This window comes from Orbicella franksi, chromosome 5, assembly GCF_964199315.1.
Source record: "Orbicella franksi chromosome 5, jaOrbFran1.1, whole genome shotgun sequence".
In the NCBI taxonomy this organism is placed as follows: domain Eukaryota; kingdom Metazoa; phylum Cnidaria; class Anthozoa; order Scleractinia; family Merulinidae; genus Orbicella; species Orbicella franksi.
In genome coordinates, this window is record NC_138149.1 from 14,516,786 (window position 1) to 14,531,274 (window position 14,489).

The following is a 14,489-nucleotide window of genomic DNA, read 5'->3' on the forward strand; positions in this document are numbered from 1 at the left end:
TAGTATAATTATGCATACGTTAACTGCAAATTTGTGACTGCTCAGGCAAAAAATTATGTACACTGACAGGTTTCCGTTCAAACGGCAAAGAACTGTTCCCTTGCTGTATAACATCCATTCATGATCAATAGGAAGCCATTCAAATGGCTGGGGTTATCCATTTAGAAAAATATTTAGCTGTTTGAACAACTGCTGTTAGCCATTCAAAAAAATATTCATCTGTTCAAACAGTTGGGACTGTCCATTCAAAACAAAATGCAGCCACGGGAATAGCTGAAGTTAAACATTTGGAATTTCTCTCAGCAGAAGCAGTCACGATGTTTAACACAAACACAGATGTACTGTACACTTCAAATAACACTAATCCATTAGTTTACATAACCCTGGTTGTCAAAAGTAGCAGGCAGCCGGCAAAAATCACCATTTTTTTTGTGATCTGCTAAGCTGTGTGTCTGATTCTGTGCCGACGCATACTGATTTTCAAAATAAAAAGTTTCATGCTTGCCATTATCACTGCGTGCACTTTACTTTTTGCAACTGCAAGTCAAAAGTAGATAATTAAAAAACTGCATTTGTTTATCACAGCACTGTGAAGGTTTGTCATAAAGTCAATCTGTCGTTTTCTACAAAGTCTGGTATTGTTAAACAATGAGTAAAGTTTTCTTTAGAAAACTAAATGACATGTTAGTTAAGGTTACAAAAATTAAAATAATTTGATTTACCACAAACAGGGTAACATAAATATCAAGGAGTAATTACACCTAATAAAATACTCATAATCTTACTTTTAATTAACAACAGTCATAATTAATTTACATTCTATGCCCACAATGTGAAAAGACCCGTTAAAATTCACTCATTTGCAGTAAAAGCTTTTCCTAACCCATGATTAAAGAATGCAATTTTAATCTGAAAAATTATATACAATCGCCCTTCAAGTGAAAGGAAATGACAGTTTTTCCACTTGGGTAATCTTGCAAGCTAATAATCAAATTTTTTCCAATCTGACATCAAATAAAAGAAAGGCCATCCAAGTTTGTGAAGGTCGTCAAGTTAAAATGAATGTTGCGCCAAAAATTTCTTATTCATTCGATCGTGCTTAACAACTAACACATGCTTCTAAGGCTAAACTGCTCAGACACCGGGCGATTGCGGGAAAAAATCGCCGAGATAAAGAATGGATCAAGATAGTTATCTTACATGAACACGGACAAAACAACACAAAGAGTGGTCAATTCTAACACTACGGAAACACAACATTAGCGTAAATAACTTCGTTAGAACCTATTGTGTTCAAAAATAACAACACTGTTAGTCCTAAAGACGAACGCGCTCCAATAGCACAAACATGGTCGAAACCGAGGCATTCGATTTCTTTTACCCAAGACTTCTAAACGATATACGCTATGTTCGTAGAAGAATCCTTCTTGCCTAATACTAACACTTCACACAGCCGAAAGAGGATTACTTAAAGGCGGTTTACTAATAATCTTCCATTTATGCGAATGGTTTTTTGCGTTGACATTTTGCGTGAGAAAATATGCTCCACAATAGCGTTTACAAACGTGTGGCATTTTGTGACATCGGACACAGTCAAGGCAAATATAAACAAGTTACTCAGTTTAATTTACGAATCGTGTAAAACGTGCGAGCTGCTGTTTTGGTTTAGAAAATTTACAAAGTGTAGTGTAGAATATCAACTGACAGCAACTAGGCATTCAGTGGAAGCTAACACGCCAACGAAAGGCCATTCACTGAGGAATTTTCACAAACCCCCGCCGGAAAAATTGCAATGTTTAGAAATAGCGATTGTCGAGTTGGATCAACAAAACCCGTAACTTCTATTTAAAACAGAAGCATTGTGATAACTCACCTCCACGTTTCCTCTAATAGAAGCCATATGTTTCTGTACTACAGCTAAATTTAACCCATGTCGAAGAGCCGAGCGAAGGAGAAACAAACTCCAAGCACAATCGTAAAGATACACCAACAGCAACTGAAGCCGCAATTCCCGCAGTTCTCGAAATAAATTGCTGTAGTTGATAATTCGTAATTACACGTTTATATTCCAATGTTACAAATGATTCGAAGACCTTTTGCGATGGTCAGCTAGTCAGGGTGGCGATGCCGTCCCGCAAACCAAATCACAGATCTGCGAAGGAGTAAAAATGGGTTTGACCTTGAGAAAGGCTCCTATAATATTAGGCTCATACCGACCAACAGGCTGACTTCCAGGACAAACAGCACACTTTGAGCTCGTAAATTCAATTAATACACCCTGAAAAATCAAAGAGGGATAACTGGCTGTTGCAATGATATGAGGGGCGTCGGCACAGAATCATTCAGGGAACACATCCGGCATTTTTACCCGAGTTTTACGCACAAACGTCCCAGCTTCCCGTGAGAGAGGTGGTAGATGAGTTCGTTCAAAACAACATTCCATAAAGCGGATGCTCCATAATTCGACGTATATTTCCACACATGCAAATCGCCGATACAACCAGTAGCTGTAATGAAGTGCTCTGTAACCGTCAATGGTTTTGTAACTTGCCAATCTGGCAGCAGTTTGCGGAGCAAAACTTTCAATCTCAACAACTAATCTTCTCGGTCTTTAGCTAGCGCCGAGCATAACCTGTCACGTGACCATAAATTCCGATCCTTCCTTCAGATTGACTTGGAAATGAGGCTAGAGTAATAAAAGATGGCGCGGACGTCAAATTTCAGCAAATTTTGATTATTCCATCCATTCTTTTAATCCACTTATGGCGCGTTCCAGCTTTAAAGCAGACCGTGCCTCGCATTTCCGACAAAAAGCTAGACGGGCATGAATTTCTGAGCACTTTTCGTGACATTTGACGCTCAGTCATATCAAAACATTGTTAGGAATATGATGCCAAGACGTCATTCAAAATGAGGCCCACCGGAAGTGAGAAAAGATAAGATAAGAAATCAATTTGGAGGATAAATTTTCCTTTTATTGGCACCTCAGATAGCCTGGAGTATACATTAATATATATTTAAAACGAGTTACGGACAACGTAGCTTATAATACATTTGCTATATAAATTATTTACCGACTACCCTCCACCCCCTCCCCACTCCTCTATTTTTTACTGGGTCGCGTGGACTCGGCGGAGCATCATCACGGAATATACAGTTCACCAAATCACTTCCTGCTCGGCTTCTCGATCGTTCAATAGCAGACATTTATTATAGAATTATATACGTCAGGGGTGCGGTTGAAACCACACCTCAATGATGAACTATTTTCAGCTCTTATCTTCTTGACTTGCTAAACAATTTAAGCCTTTACCTGTTTTGTTTTTGATTATGTGTGGCAGTTTAAAGACATGTAAGGTGCCTAGTTACTGTTTCTTTTTAGAGCGGGAGAACTAAGAACGGGAACTGACGGAACACTTAATATGGTTTTTAATAATGACATGGATTTGTGACATCATACCTTTATATTTTGCAATATTTACAAGCCTTACGAAGGGAAATTGTACATTAATAATGCTAAAGCCAGGAGAGTTTCAGCTGGGGGATTTAAACTGAAGTAGGATTAAAACAAAACTGGCAGGGAAAATATGAGTTTAATTCATTAATTTGTTAAAACTAATAATCCACTTTTAAGAGCAAATTAACCAGCTCGCTTTAAATGGTATCTATTCAATCTGAGCTCTTTTGAAACAACATTTCTTACAAATAGTCGAGGATACCTGATCAACTTAAAAAGCTAGAGAAAAATGAGAGAGAACCTTGAGAATAAGTCGTGAAAATCAAGCGCCATTGCCGGTAATCCGCAAACTGGTTATATTCTGTGCATTCAGGGACACAATCCTTTCTTGAGACATATCGGCAGTTAAACTTCAGCGGCGGAGGTCACTCATCGTCTATTTACCAAACTTCCCTGATCTGACGATTCTGGCTCTGTAGGAGACGAATTCTGTCTAGTTTTACGAACTGGAGGTGTTTGTAGCCTGTTCGTGCACAAGATCTCGGGCACTCTAACGATGTCACACGCTACTCCGTGCTGCACTTGAATTGAGTACCAAATTCACCCGAACTGCTTTATTTTTACCGATTGACTGCTAAACTACAGAAATCCGGGCCGATGAACAATTGCCCTAATACCACTTGTGGCGTCATCACGATACCATTTTGCCAATAGACCTTCCCTGAAAATACCATAATATTTTTCAAACCACAGCCTCGCATTTAGGATGCAAAACCTTAGTGCTGAACGTGCCATGAAACAACTTCTCATAAAACTAAAATTTGGATAATTAAACGCGGGCCGCGAATATAGGAAAAAGTCTGAAAAGTAACAGTGTACTTATTGGTTTTCCTCTGTTTGTAATATTACAGAGGAACCTCCACTAAAATGAGTTAACAAAATCAGAGGAAAAAACTTGCGAAGTTAAGGCGTGCGACCACATCGCGATATCGATCATCAGGAGCGCTTTAGCAAACCACGAGTCCACGACGGCGACGCCAGCGAGAGCGTCACTAAACAAAAGGTTTCATGAGCACAACAATATTTCTGTAGCTTTCTGTAATGAAGTGCGTTTTGAGTCTTGGAACATTCCTCACCCATCATATCTGCAAAGCAACAGCGTGGAATGATCAAGTTCTACGAATTTTGGAGAACTTGAACTGCAACGATCTGCAACGGCTTATTTTTCGAATTTGATGACGTCACGGGAACACACCCTATCAACCGAGCAGGAGGTCTGTATGGGAGAATCTTAACGGAAGTCGTGCGTACAGACCGAACACGCAGTGCCAAAGTTTGCTCATCCTTTTCGTGTTTTTTTTTTTTTCTCATCTGGCTTTTTGGCACTTCCATATAGATATTGTTAGAAGAAAATACAAAAAAAAGTTATAACAATGGGGTGACAGGCGTACACAACTCATATCCACGTGTAATAGCCGCTTTGAAAGTTTTGCTCGAGCTAGTATATCTTTAATGATCTGCCCCTTTTGTATGGTGCGATAGGGGGATCTTTGAATGTTTCGCTAAGCAATAATCCTTTGTTTTTAGGAGTCACTGACTGAAAATATCGAGAAGGCTGGCCAGGTTAGAAAAATCGAAAATCCTGAAACTTTGCCTAAAGAACACTTTTAGGGAGCCACTTTCGAAAATATTATTCCGATTTTCTTACAATTTAAAAGTCTTCGAGAAATTCGCAATAAAAGAAAATATAGCTTTTTGCCTCATTAAATATGCAAAAAATATCTGGAAAATTGACAAAGTTCTCGGTATTCACATTGAAACAATTTGCAAAACTAGAACTCGGGGTAAACTTAGCATAAGAGCTTTACTTTTCTTCTATCTAACAATAGTCAACAATAGGAAGTTTTAAATTTTTCAAGCATTTTGAAGGATTCCGTCGACCGTTGAAGAATTGCCTTTTCAAGCCCTTATGAAAACGGCAAAAACTGCGTAGTTTTACGGGCTTAAAACGCATCTTGGTATGTCCGATATGGAACTAAAACAAGTACTGTGCAAAAGAGTGTCGTTTCTACTATGATAATATGGAAAAGAAAATTCTGGGCAATCGAGGTTCACACAGGTAAAATGCAAAAGTTCGCGACAGTCTCTTCTTAAATTTGCATAATGCGGTATGTTCAAAGAACTCTATTGTTGAGCACTCTAGTCTGTTTTTGTTCCATTTGTGGGCCATGCTTTGTGGGAAATATACAAAAAGAGAGTTTATTCATGTCGTTATTACAACATTGTTTCATAATTATACGCAAGATACAAAAAAGCTATATAAAAAGCCCAAAATATAAGTTCAAAGTCACATAGATTAAACACGCTGCATGTATTACGTGACTGGCGTCACGTAAGATATATTTTCAGTTAACTCCCAATTGGAATTCCTCGATTATTGAGGTTTAGGCACTTGATTATAATAGGAGCATATCGGGGTTTGTCTTTCCCTTTTAAATACACTCGATTAGTCTGCAAATATTCGAAAGGAGACTGGTCTTTTAAAGTAAATTTTAACATTTGTCTAGATTTTGATCTTGATGGAAAACGAATTAATTAAATACACGAAATGAAACGAAGAGGTTTTATTAACGTGATCCAGCCAGAACAAGAAAGCAACTTTTCTTGACAAATAGAGTAAGACTCTTTGAAATCGATCTCGCGATCTGACCTCGGTTGGAATTCGGCCTAGTTCAAACGTCGCGTTTCTGCCGTTCCGACCTCAAATAAATTTGTCCCGGCAGTGGCAATGACAAGAGAACAGCGGTGATTCCAAACGTCGAGTTCAATCAGTCGCGCAGAAGATCGAGAGACGCTTGCTTTGCTGAAGGCCATTTTAAATGCTACAAATATTAGCAACGGCAGCTGATGCAGCAGGCTATGAATTCAGTTCGGCACGGTACGTAAGAGCACGCCGAAGCCAAGTCGCGCTACACGACTTGCAAACTTTATTCATTCCCGAGGGGGGGGCGGAGACTCATATAAAAATAATGGGGGTGCTCGTCGTTCATTTTAGGGGTCAATCTTGAAAAGGTCCACCGCGAGAGCTTTTGCGGTACCTTTTACGGGATTGAGCCGAAAAATATGACAGGGGATAATTTGTTATGTAAACGGTTGACAGTTTAACCATCGATTTTCCCTCTTTGTTTATTATTTGGAAACTATTAAGGCTAAGTAATTGAAGACACCAACAAGGACAAAAAAAAACAGTTTTAGAAATATATCGAGTAGTCATTCTATGAAGAGACTTTTCAATTTTCAAAAAAGTTCACCTAGCCTTACAAACGTTTGTGTTTGCTGGCGCGCGTTCTTACTGCCCAGATTTTTTGTTCCAAATATTGATTGAAGAAGACCAAAAGTTAATCAAAGTATTTATTTCGACCCGATAATGGGCAAACTAAAACGCCTTTTAAGCCCGTAAAATTACGCAATTTTTGCCGTTTCCATAGGGCCTTGAATTCTTCGACAGTCGACGGAACCCCTCAAAATTTAATTAATATAAAGCTTTCAATTTGTTTAGTTTATCCGGTGTTCTAGTCTTGTAAATTGTTTCAATGCGAATACCGAGAACTTCGCCTTAGGCAAAGTTTCAGGATTTTCGATTTTTCTAACCTAGCCAGCCATTCTCGATATTTCCAGTCACTGACTCTTAGGAGGACATTTGACCAGGGTAGTGCCGTTAGAGGTCATAGGTCTGTGTGGTTTCCACTGTTACCCTCTGTTTTTGCCACGTGCTAAAAGTCCTACTCTCTATTGAAAAACAACGTCACGAATCTTGATCCGTACCGCGCGTCGTTAGTCTCTGATATATTTTGATCGTGTTACATATTAATGTACTACAAAAAGCATTTTTAAAAAATAATGTTGCACCCCCGAAAAGAACGACAGGTAAATGTCGAAGCCGAAAGGAAACAGGTCGCATCATATTACACCCCTACGTAGTACCTCCAATAACGGCCACCTCTCCACAACGACCCCTAGATGGCTGTTGTGGAAAGGTTCGACTGTATGTGCCTTTGTATCAACCTAATACTTTATAGGGATACTGAAATCTTCTGTGAATTTGCCACCTCTCTCATAGCCCCTACTGACTTAGCACCAAAAGATGATTGTGGGAAAAGTTCAGTGGGTGCCGCAAGCTACCGCCGAAAGTAACCATGACAACCTTTTAAGTAACAAGCACCCAAAAATCTACAGGGTACTTGGACAACAAAAGGCACGTGACCAGGGTGGCAAGGGGGACGGAGTTCACCCAAAGTCTCAAGCACCAGGGTCCTACCCTGTCCACGGGAGGTCGATCATCTGTATGAAAAAAACATGGGCGCATACTTTGCGAGCCTAACACAGATCACACGAAAAGGGTCCGTTTTGAGACCTTAAGGCGAACATGAAGGCAGGTAGACGATTCGCACGAGTCGATGTACATATCTGCCAAGCTCATATAAATATTTTTTGAAAGTCCGGCCAAATTCGGAACTGTAAGCTCCGATAAGCGATAAATGGCCCCCCTAGATTAGCACTTGCTATCCGCGGGCCAAATAACGTGTACCTTTACAATGAAAGAAAATAAAGATTATTGTTGTTAAAAAATAAGTGGAGAAAACAGAACTAAGCAAAATTACAGGCGACCCAAAACATGCATACAGTTCAGTGTCAGGAACATTGATGTCCAGCCAGTTGAAAATAATTAATGAGGTACTGTCGGTGACAGGGCGACGCGTGGACTCCGAATCACCCAGCAAACGTTTGATTCCACGCAACACTCTCCACAACCAATCAACCTTGGGCAGTTTTACACAAAGCAGGGATGGCGTAGTGGTGAGAGCGCTCGCCTCCCACCAATGTGTCCCGGGTTCAGTACACGGACCCGGCGTCATATGTGGGTTGAGTTTGTTGTTGGTTCCCTTCTCTGCTCCGAGAGGTTTTTCTCCGGGTACTCCGGTTTTCCCCTCTCCTCAAAACCAACATTTCTCAAATTCCAATTCGATCCTTGAATGCACGGACATTTCTGAACGAGTTCTTGTGAACTCCTTGGTGCTCCGTGGGTAAACAAATTCCATTTACATTTACATTTCATTTTACTACTTACACCACTGATACGTCTACTTACACAATTCAATTACTTACAACTGAATTACTTACGCCCTACTTACAATACAATTACAGGTGCTACTTACAATAATACAATTTGCATAAATTACTCCCTGATAAAACAATACGATACGATTACTTATTTAACTTACGATACAATTCTTACACTACTTACAAAAAAATACGATTACTGATGCTACTTATATTCATGTTATAGCATTGAGCAACAATTTTAATGATACATTCATATTAAAATAAAAAAGCCCTACAATAAGATGGGCATAATTAATTATTTTGGAATGAGTGCCCATTTCTTTTCAAAGAAGTTTTTCTTTTTGAATTTTTTTCAGTTTCATATTTAATCTTACGTTTCGATTGCAGTCCTTGAATTTTAGAAAGTGCTTGGCTTCTTCTGCAGCCCCACAAAAATAATTTTTCAATTATTATGAAATAGTTTAATAAATTTGATAAAGGGCATCGTTTGGATAAAACTCCAAATAAAACGTTTTGCGTAGAAAGATGGATTGGCTGATTCGATAGATGGTACCAATACGATTCGAAATCAGTCCAGAGCGTTTTGGAGTGAGGGCATTCATCGAAAAGGTGATATAAATTCCCAGGTTCATCATTACAAAAAGTACATGCATCGTTAATCCTAAATCCAATTTTGCATAGTTTGCTGTTAGTGTAGAGAATAGAATTAATCACCTTGTATTGAAAGGCCTTGACATATGACTCAAGTGCAACCAAATGTGGTGATGAGAAGATTTCTCTGAATTGTTGGGTTGTGAAATTAAAATCACTCTTCAATTTGTGGATAATATTAGGAGATTGAGCTTTTTTTGACACCAGGAGCGAGTAATAATCTTTAATCTTTGTCTTTAATATCGAAGATTTTATTTCCAATTATAAGTGATGGAGATATGGTTGATATATCTAGGCTGATTTCTTTTAAATGTGAAGGTATAGAATGATGGAGGCCCGCCCATTGCAGAAAACTGCTTTTGTCAATTTTGTTTTTGTTCGAAAAATAGTTATAGGAGTCTGTTGCATCTACGTTAATTAGAAGATCGTGTATGTAAATGATTCCCGACTTAAAGTAATTTTTATAGTAAACTGGTTTGTTGTCTATTCGAATTTCTTTATTATTCCAAATAATATTTTTCCAGTCACTTTCTGAGGCAAAGGATTCGTGGAATTCCGACCACCATAACAAAAGTTCGTGGTAAAATTGAAAAGATATCGTATAATCAGAAACTTCATAATTGTAATTTAGAAAGAACAGACCTCCTACGGGCTCTAACAGATGAAGTAAATACGTCTTCCATGTTGCATTTGAATCGTTAAATAGTCGTTTTAGCCAAGCGAACTTTAAAGATTTGACCATGCTTTCCAAACCTGTCATTTTTTGACCGCCTTTCTCATAATCGTTTATTGCTGACACGCGGGTTGCTTTGTCTGTTCCTTTCCATAAGAACTAGAATAACAATTGATTCAGTTTATTCACAATTTCCTTTGGTGTAGGAAGTAACGAACATACATAGACGAACTTTGGGATTTAATTATTGTCACTTTACCATAAATAGACAGGCCCCTAGAGGACCAAATATTAATGAGTTTTTCAATACTATCCAGCCTTTCAATTAAGTTCTTTTCCTTTAATAGTTTCTGATCATATGTGAAATATTCACCTAGAGCTTTAATCGGGGTTTTAGGCCACTTACTACCAAAATGTTCTTCTTTACTTTCTTTTAAAGATCCTATCCACATACCCTCAGTTTTTGAGCAATTGATCTTGAGACCGGAAATGTTTCGAAACCGGTCCAGTAGTTCAGATAATACTTCGGCTGAGTTAGTATCTACTAATACCGCCGTGGTGTCGTCAGCACACAGTAGAAGTTTCGTTTCTTGCTCTTCTCCGATATAAATAGTCTTTTCCACTGTTGTTGTTAAGGAAACCTCATTAAAAATTCATGTTTTGACGTCATTGTCACGTGTCGCGTCAACTAATTTTTATTCTCTCGGCTGGGGGGGATATCCCCTTACCCCTCTATCATCCGTGGAACGAGCAGGAATTGTTCTAGCCCTCCGGGTGCCATCTTGTTTTTTTACCATGGGTGCCGCCATCTTGAATTTTTAATTCGGCTTCTGATTGGTCCAGATGCCTTGACCGAGAGAGGTCGTGGGTCGAGTTGCCAGTGTCCGCCATGTTTTTGATCACATCGGTGCAATCTGGCCTTCTGATTGGTCGAGAGCTGTTTAAGGGGACAAATCCGGCCTTCTGATTTAAAAACTCACTAACGTATTGTTGCGTGACTTTTAGTGTTAACATGCAAATTTAGGACAGTCCAATCTGATAACGTCAATTAATTTATGCAATAATGAATAAATCCGCCATTTTGTTACCATATTTGGCATCATGACGTCATCTCTTGGTCACATGGTCGAGAGCCTCATTTGCAAACGTTAATGAGATGCAAATGTATTCGGTCCTGTATGAGCGTCCTTTACTACCTCGAAAGTTATGCAAATCCTCCACTGCGTCTGGAGTTTGCACAACTGTCTCGAATTCTCAGAGCCCCCTCGTGTTTAGATGAGGCTATGTAATCACGTAAAAAGTGTCCTATTGCTTAAATCGTGAAAACGATGGCGTACCATCTTTGGCTGAGAGGTTAAAACCAATCGGCCATTCAAAAGAAGCTTCGGTTCGGGAGGTTTTGCAGGCATAAATCATTTAGATCTCCTCACGTACGTCCCAGCTAGGATCTGAGCTACCAGTTTACCGGGAACTGGGCAGCAATACGGTCGGATTGAGAACTTGGGATTTTTATTGTAAGAAAGACAGCTACTGAGGCTATCAAGATTTATACTGGAAATAAAGCGTCAACTGTGCAGTAAGGAATTTCCGTTAGCCACACGTGTAAGATCAAATCGTGCTAAATACGAATTTTTATTTTGCTGCGAACCATATTCATCCATCTAACTGTAATTTTTTCGAGTGTTTTTCCTGCTTTCAATGAATTTATCCTTACGTTTGCTTCTTTCAAGCTAGTTCAGGTTTAATCATTTTGCAGCAGAATTCTCAACAAAGATTAACCATTCACCACGACAAAAGAATCTTGTTGAAACAGGTTTGTAATGATTTATACTGTTTTGGTAGGGAAAATAATAACTGGTCACACAAACCGCCGATATCCATGTGACTCGCGCGGTTGTAAGGTTTTTCCAAGCTTGTTGTAATTTATGGAAGCCTGAACGGCACCAACTTATGTTTCATAAAATGTCAGAAATTTATTCCGATGTGGATTGGATTTGGTATAAAATAGTGTTCAAAATTTTGTGATTCATTTATGTCAAGGGTTGTTAATACCATACCGAGTGGGCAGCCGAAATTAAGGAGGGCTGAGTGGGGAGTGGAGCTTGTAATGGGAAATTTAATGGTGGTCTATTACTCATAAATATTGAATTTAATTCTTGATTAAGTAATTGTGAGGGGTAACCTGTACTACCCGGCCCTTCCATGCTAAGTCCCTATTAATATTAGTCTTTCACCCCAGGCCCCTGGAGACCCCGCCTCTCAGGGACTAGGGCGAGAAGGCGTCTGACATCTCATATTACTGATCAATGCAAACAGTTCACTCTGCTTTTTAAACACTTTATTACCCTGCATCCTTTACAGTTATTGCTCCTTACATTTTCGATCTACTAAACTACAACTGAAAAACGTTTTACAAGCTCAGGGTAAAACTCGAAAAGAAATCTTCAGTTCAGTCATTTTCGGCCATATCTATATCCATATCCATTTCCAACACCGACATTGCCCGAGTTGCAGTTGGTTCCCTGTTGGCCAACTTTTGTACCGATGTGGCCAAATAGCCCGTATTGGCGGCGGCCATATCCTACATGGACATGGCCCAAGTTGGTTCCTTGTTGGCCAACTTCTCCAGCGCTGTCGCCAAGTGTCATGGAATGTGGGTCGTTAAGCTGCGTATCTGTAAAAAGGGCATGTTACAAGTGAAATAAACCCAAGGTGTTTCCTTGAATATCGATAAGTTCTCTTAAGGGCCAAAGAATATACATCGAGTTACGCTAATCGTACGCGTGTAGGCATGCAAAAACCTTATTTCGAAATTTGTTAGCGACAAAATTAGCACTTTTAGTGTAAATACACCTCAGCTTACGTTTCTTTGAGCCTCGACGTACTAGTAGAAAGAAACAGTTGTCAATGGTTCCTAATATACATTGTTACTAAGAGACAAAGTTTATGTCACCAAAAAGAAGCCTTAAGTTAACAAATGCATAAACAAACACTGAAGCAAACTAAAAGAACTGATTCAAAATAGCCCCAAACGACTTTTGATCGTAAGAGTCAAACCCAATCAAAACGTCAGACCAATCAAAAAAAAAACTTTAAAACGGGGTTATTTTTAACCTAAAATTTTAACTCTTCTTTCGGAGTTAAAATAACTCTTTGAAAATTACTGTGCACGAGAGAAAACAACGAACCAATCAAAATGCGAAACGAACCCACTACAGGAACCCAAGAACAAAGCAAACAAACGTTTTTGTTTCAGTTTTGAAATTCCAATGAAAAACGCTATTAAAGATAGACTGAGAGTCTCGATCAAGTTGTGAAATAAGGCGATAATTCTTGTGTTGGTTTAAGGCACATTTTAATATATGATAGAAAATTGGCCATATAAAATTAATTTTATCTTTGCTATAGCCTTACCAGTTATCATGTCTTCCATCTTCTCAGGATCATGTTTCAAGATCATGTTCCAGGGGCATGGTCCACGCAAGACCCACAGTTATCAAGATAATAACCAGGCACTTCATATTCCTTCAAACTGAAATATATAAAAGAAATAAATAGATCATCCTAGTACCTTGTAGAAAGTCTGGCATGACTGTGTGTGCCTTTTCTGTGCCTATCGTAAATCAACAACAGTTTCTTAGTCAATTTTTTGCGCCAGATGTCACGACTGTCGAGAAATGTTAGATGTAGAAAGGTTAGAAGGAAGAAACTTAATCATAGCTTGAGGTACAAATAAAACCTAACATTCCAACCTGTGCATTCGAAACTACGTAAAGAAACATATGCTAGCTTGTTATTGAACCGAGTCACCTTGTCACACGAAATCACCATTTGTTTCTCAACAGACAATGTTTGGATACTGTGAAAGTCTCCTTAATCCCCGTCGGTGGCGAACTGATCTATCAAGCAAACGGTCTGTTTAAATAACGTCCGAAAAATTAACATACTTACTGATTCATTCCACGGTTTAATCCACAGAGACCTACTTCAGGAAACGGATGCTAAAAGTCTACCTCGTTAATGGTCGCTAATTATATAAGCTTTGTGTAATGCTTCAATTTTTGTTTTCGCTAGAGTGCTCTTTGTACCACATAATAATAACTCAAATCCTCATAATAATTTTTGTTGCAACCTTTCTTTTATCTTGTATTTTAAGCGCTCCAAATAGAGCTTAAATGAGTTCCAACGTTTAGAAACCGTTGATACCTCCCCGGGTCCTCTGTAATTCCTTGAGCGTTTGGACTGTGTCTCATGGCACAAGTGAGCATAATCTGGGGCTAATTAAAGTTCTGTGAACTGTGCCATTTTATTTTTAAATTTAGAAGTCCTCAAAATTACTCATGTAATGCTTGTGGCTTGCAAATAGGGAGGAATAGTGATTTATTTATTGACCTAAGGTGATTCCACTGAATTGCAATGCGCATCCTTCCGCGCATAATCATTCCTTGGCGTCATAAGAGCAAGAGCATAACATTGTGAGATTTTCGGGGAAATAAGTAATTGTTTTCTCACTACCAGCGCTTTTTAATGCCAAATATAAAGGAGATAAGATTGACTGCAATACAAAAGTTCTGCTTTCAGACA

The 14,489-nt window shown here is 38.8% G+C and overlaps 1 protein-coding gene and 1 long non-coding RNA gene across 2 annotated transcripts in view; both read right to left on the reverse strand.

Annotated features, from left to right (window-relative positions):
* LOC145486260 (rho GTPase-activating protein 21-B-like) overlaps positions 1-3,107 on the reverse strand; it is a 33,519-nt gene extending 30,412 nt beyond the window's left edge. The window contains exon 1 of the mRNA XM_081464887.1: positions 1,874-3,107. Within this exon, the coding sequence (XP_081321013.1) occupies positions 1,874-1,900 (27 nt within the window). The 5' untranslated portion in view covers positions 1,901-3,107. The remainder of the gene's footprint in view (positions 1-1,873) is intronic.
* An 8,636-nt stretch (positions 3,108-11,743) lies between these two features.
* Positions 11,744-14,489, reverse strand: LOC145488220 (uncharacterized). Its single transcript, XR_014049489.1, has 3 exons — positions 13,716-14,489; positions 13,320-13,437; positions 11,744-12,579 (listed from the first exon to the last, which is right to left on the reverse strand). It is a non-coding gene; the product is annotated as an uncharacterized LOC145488220 (long non-coding RNA).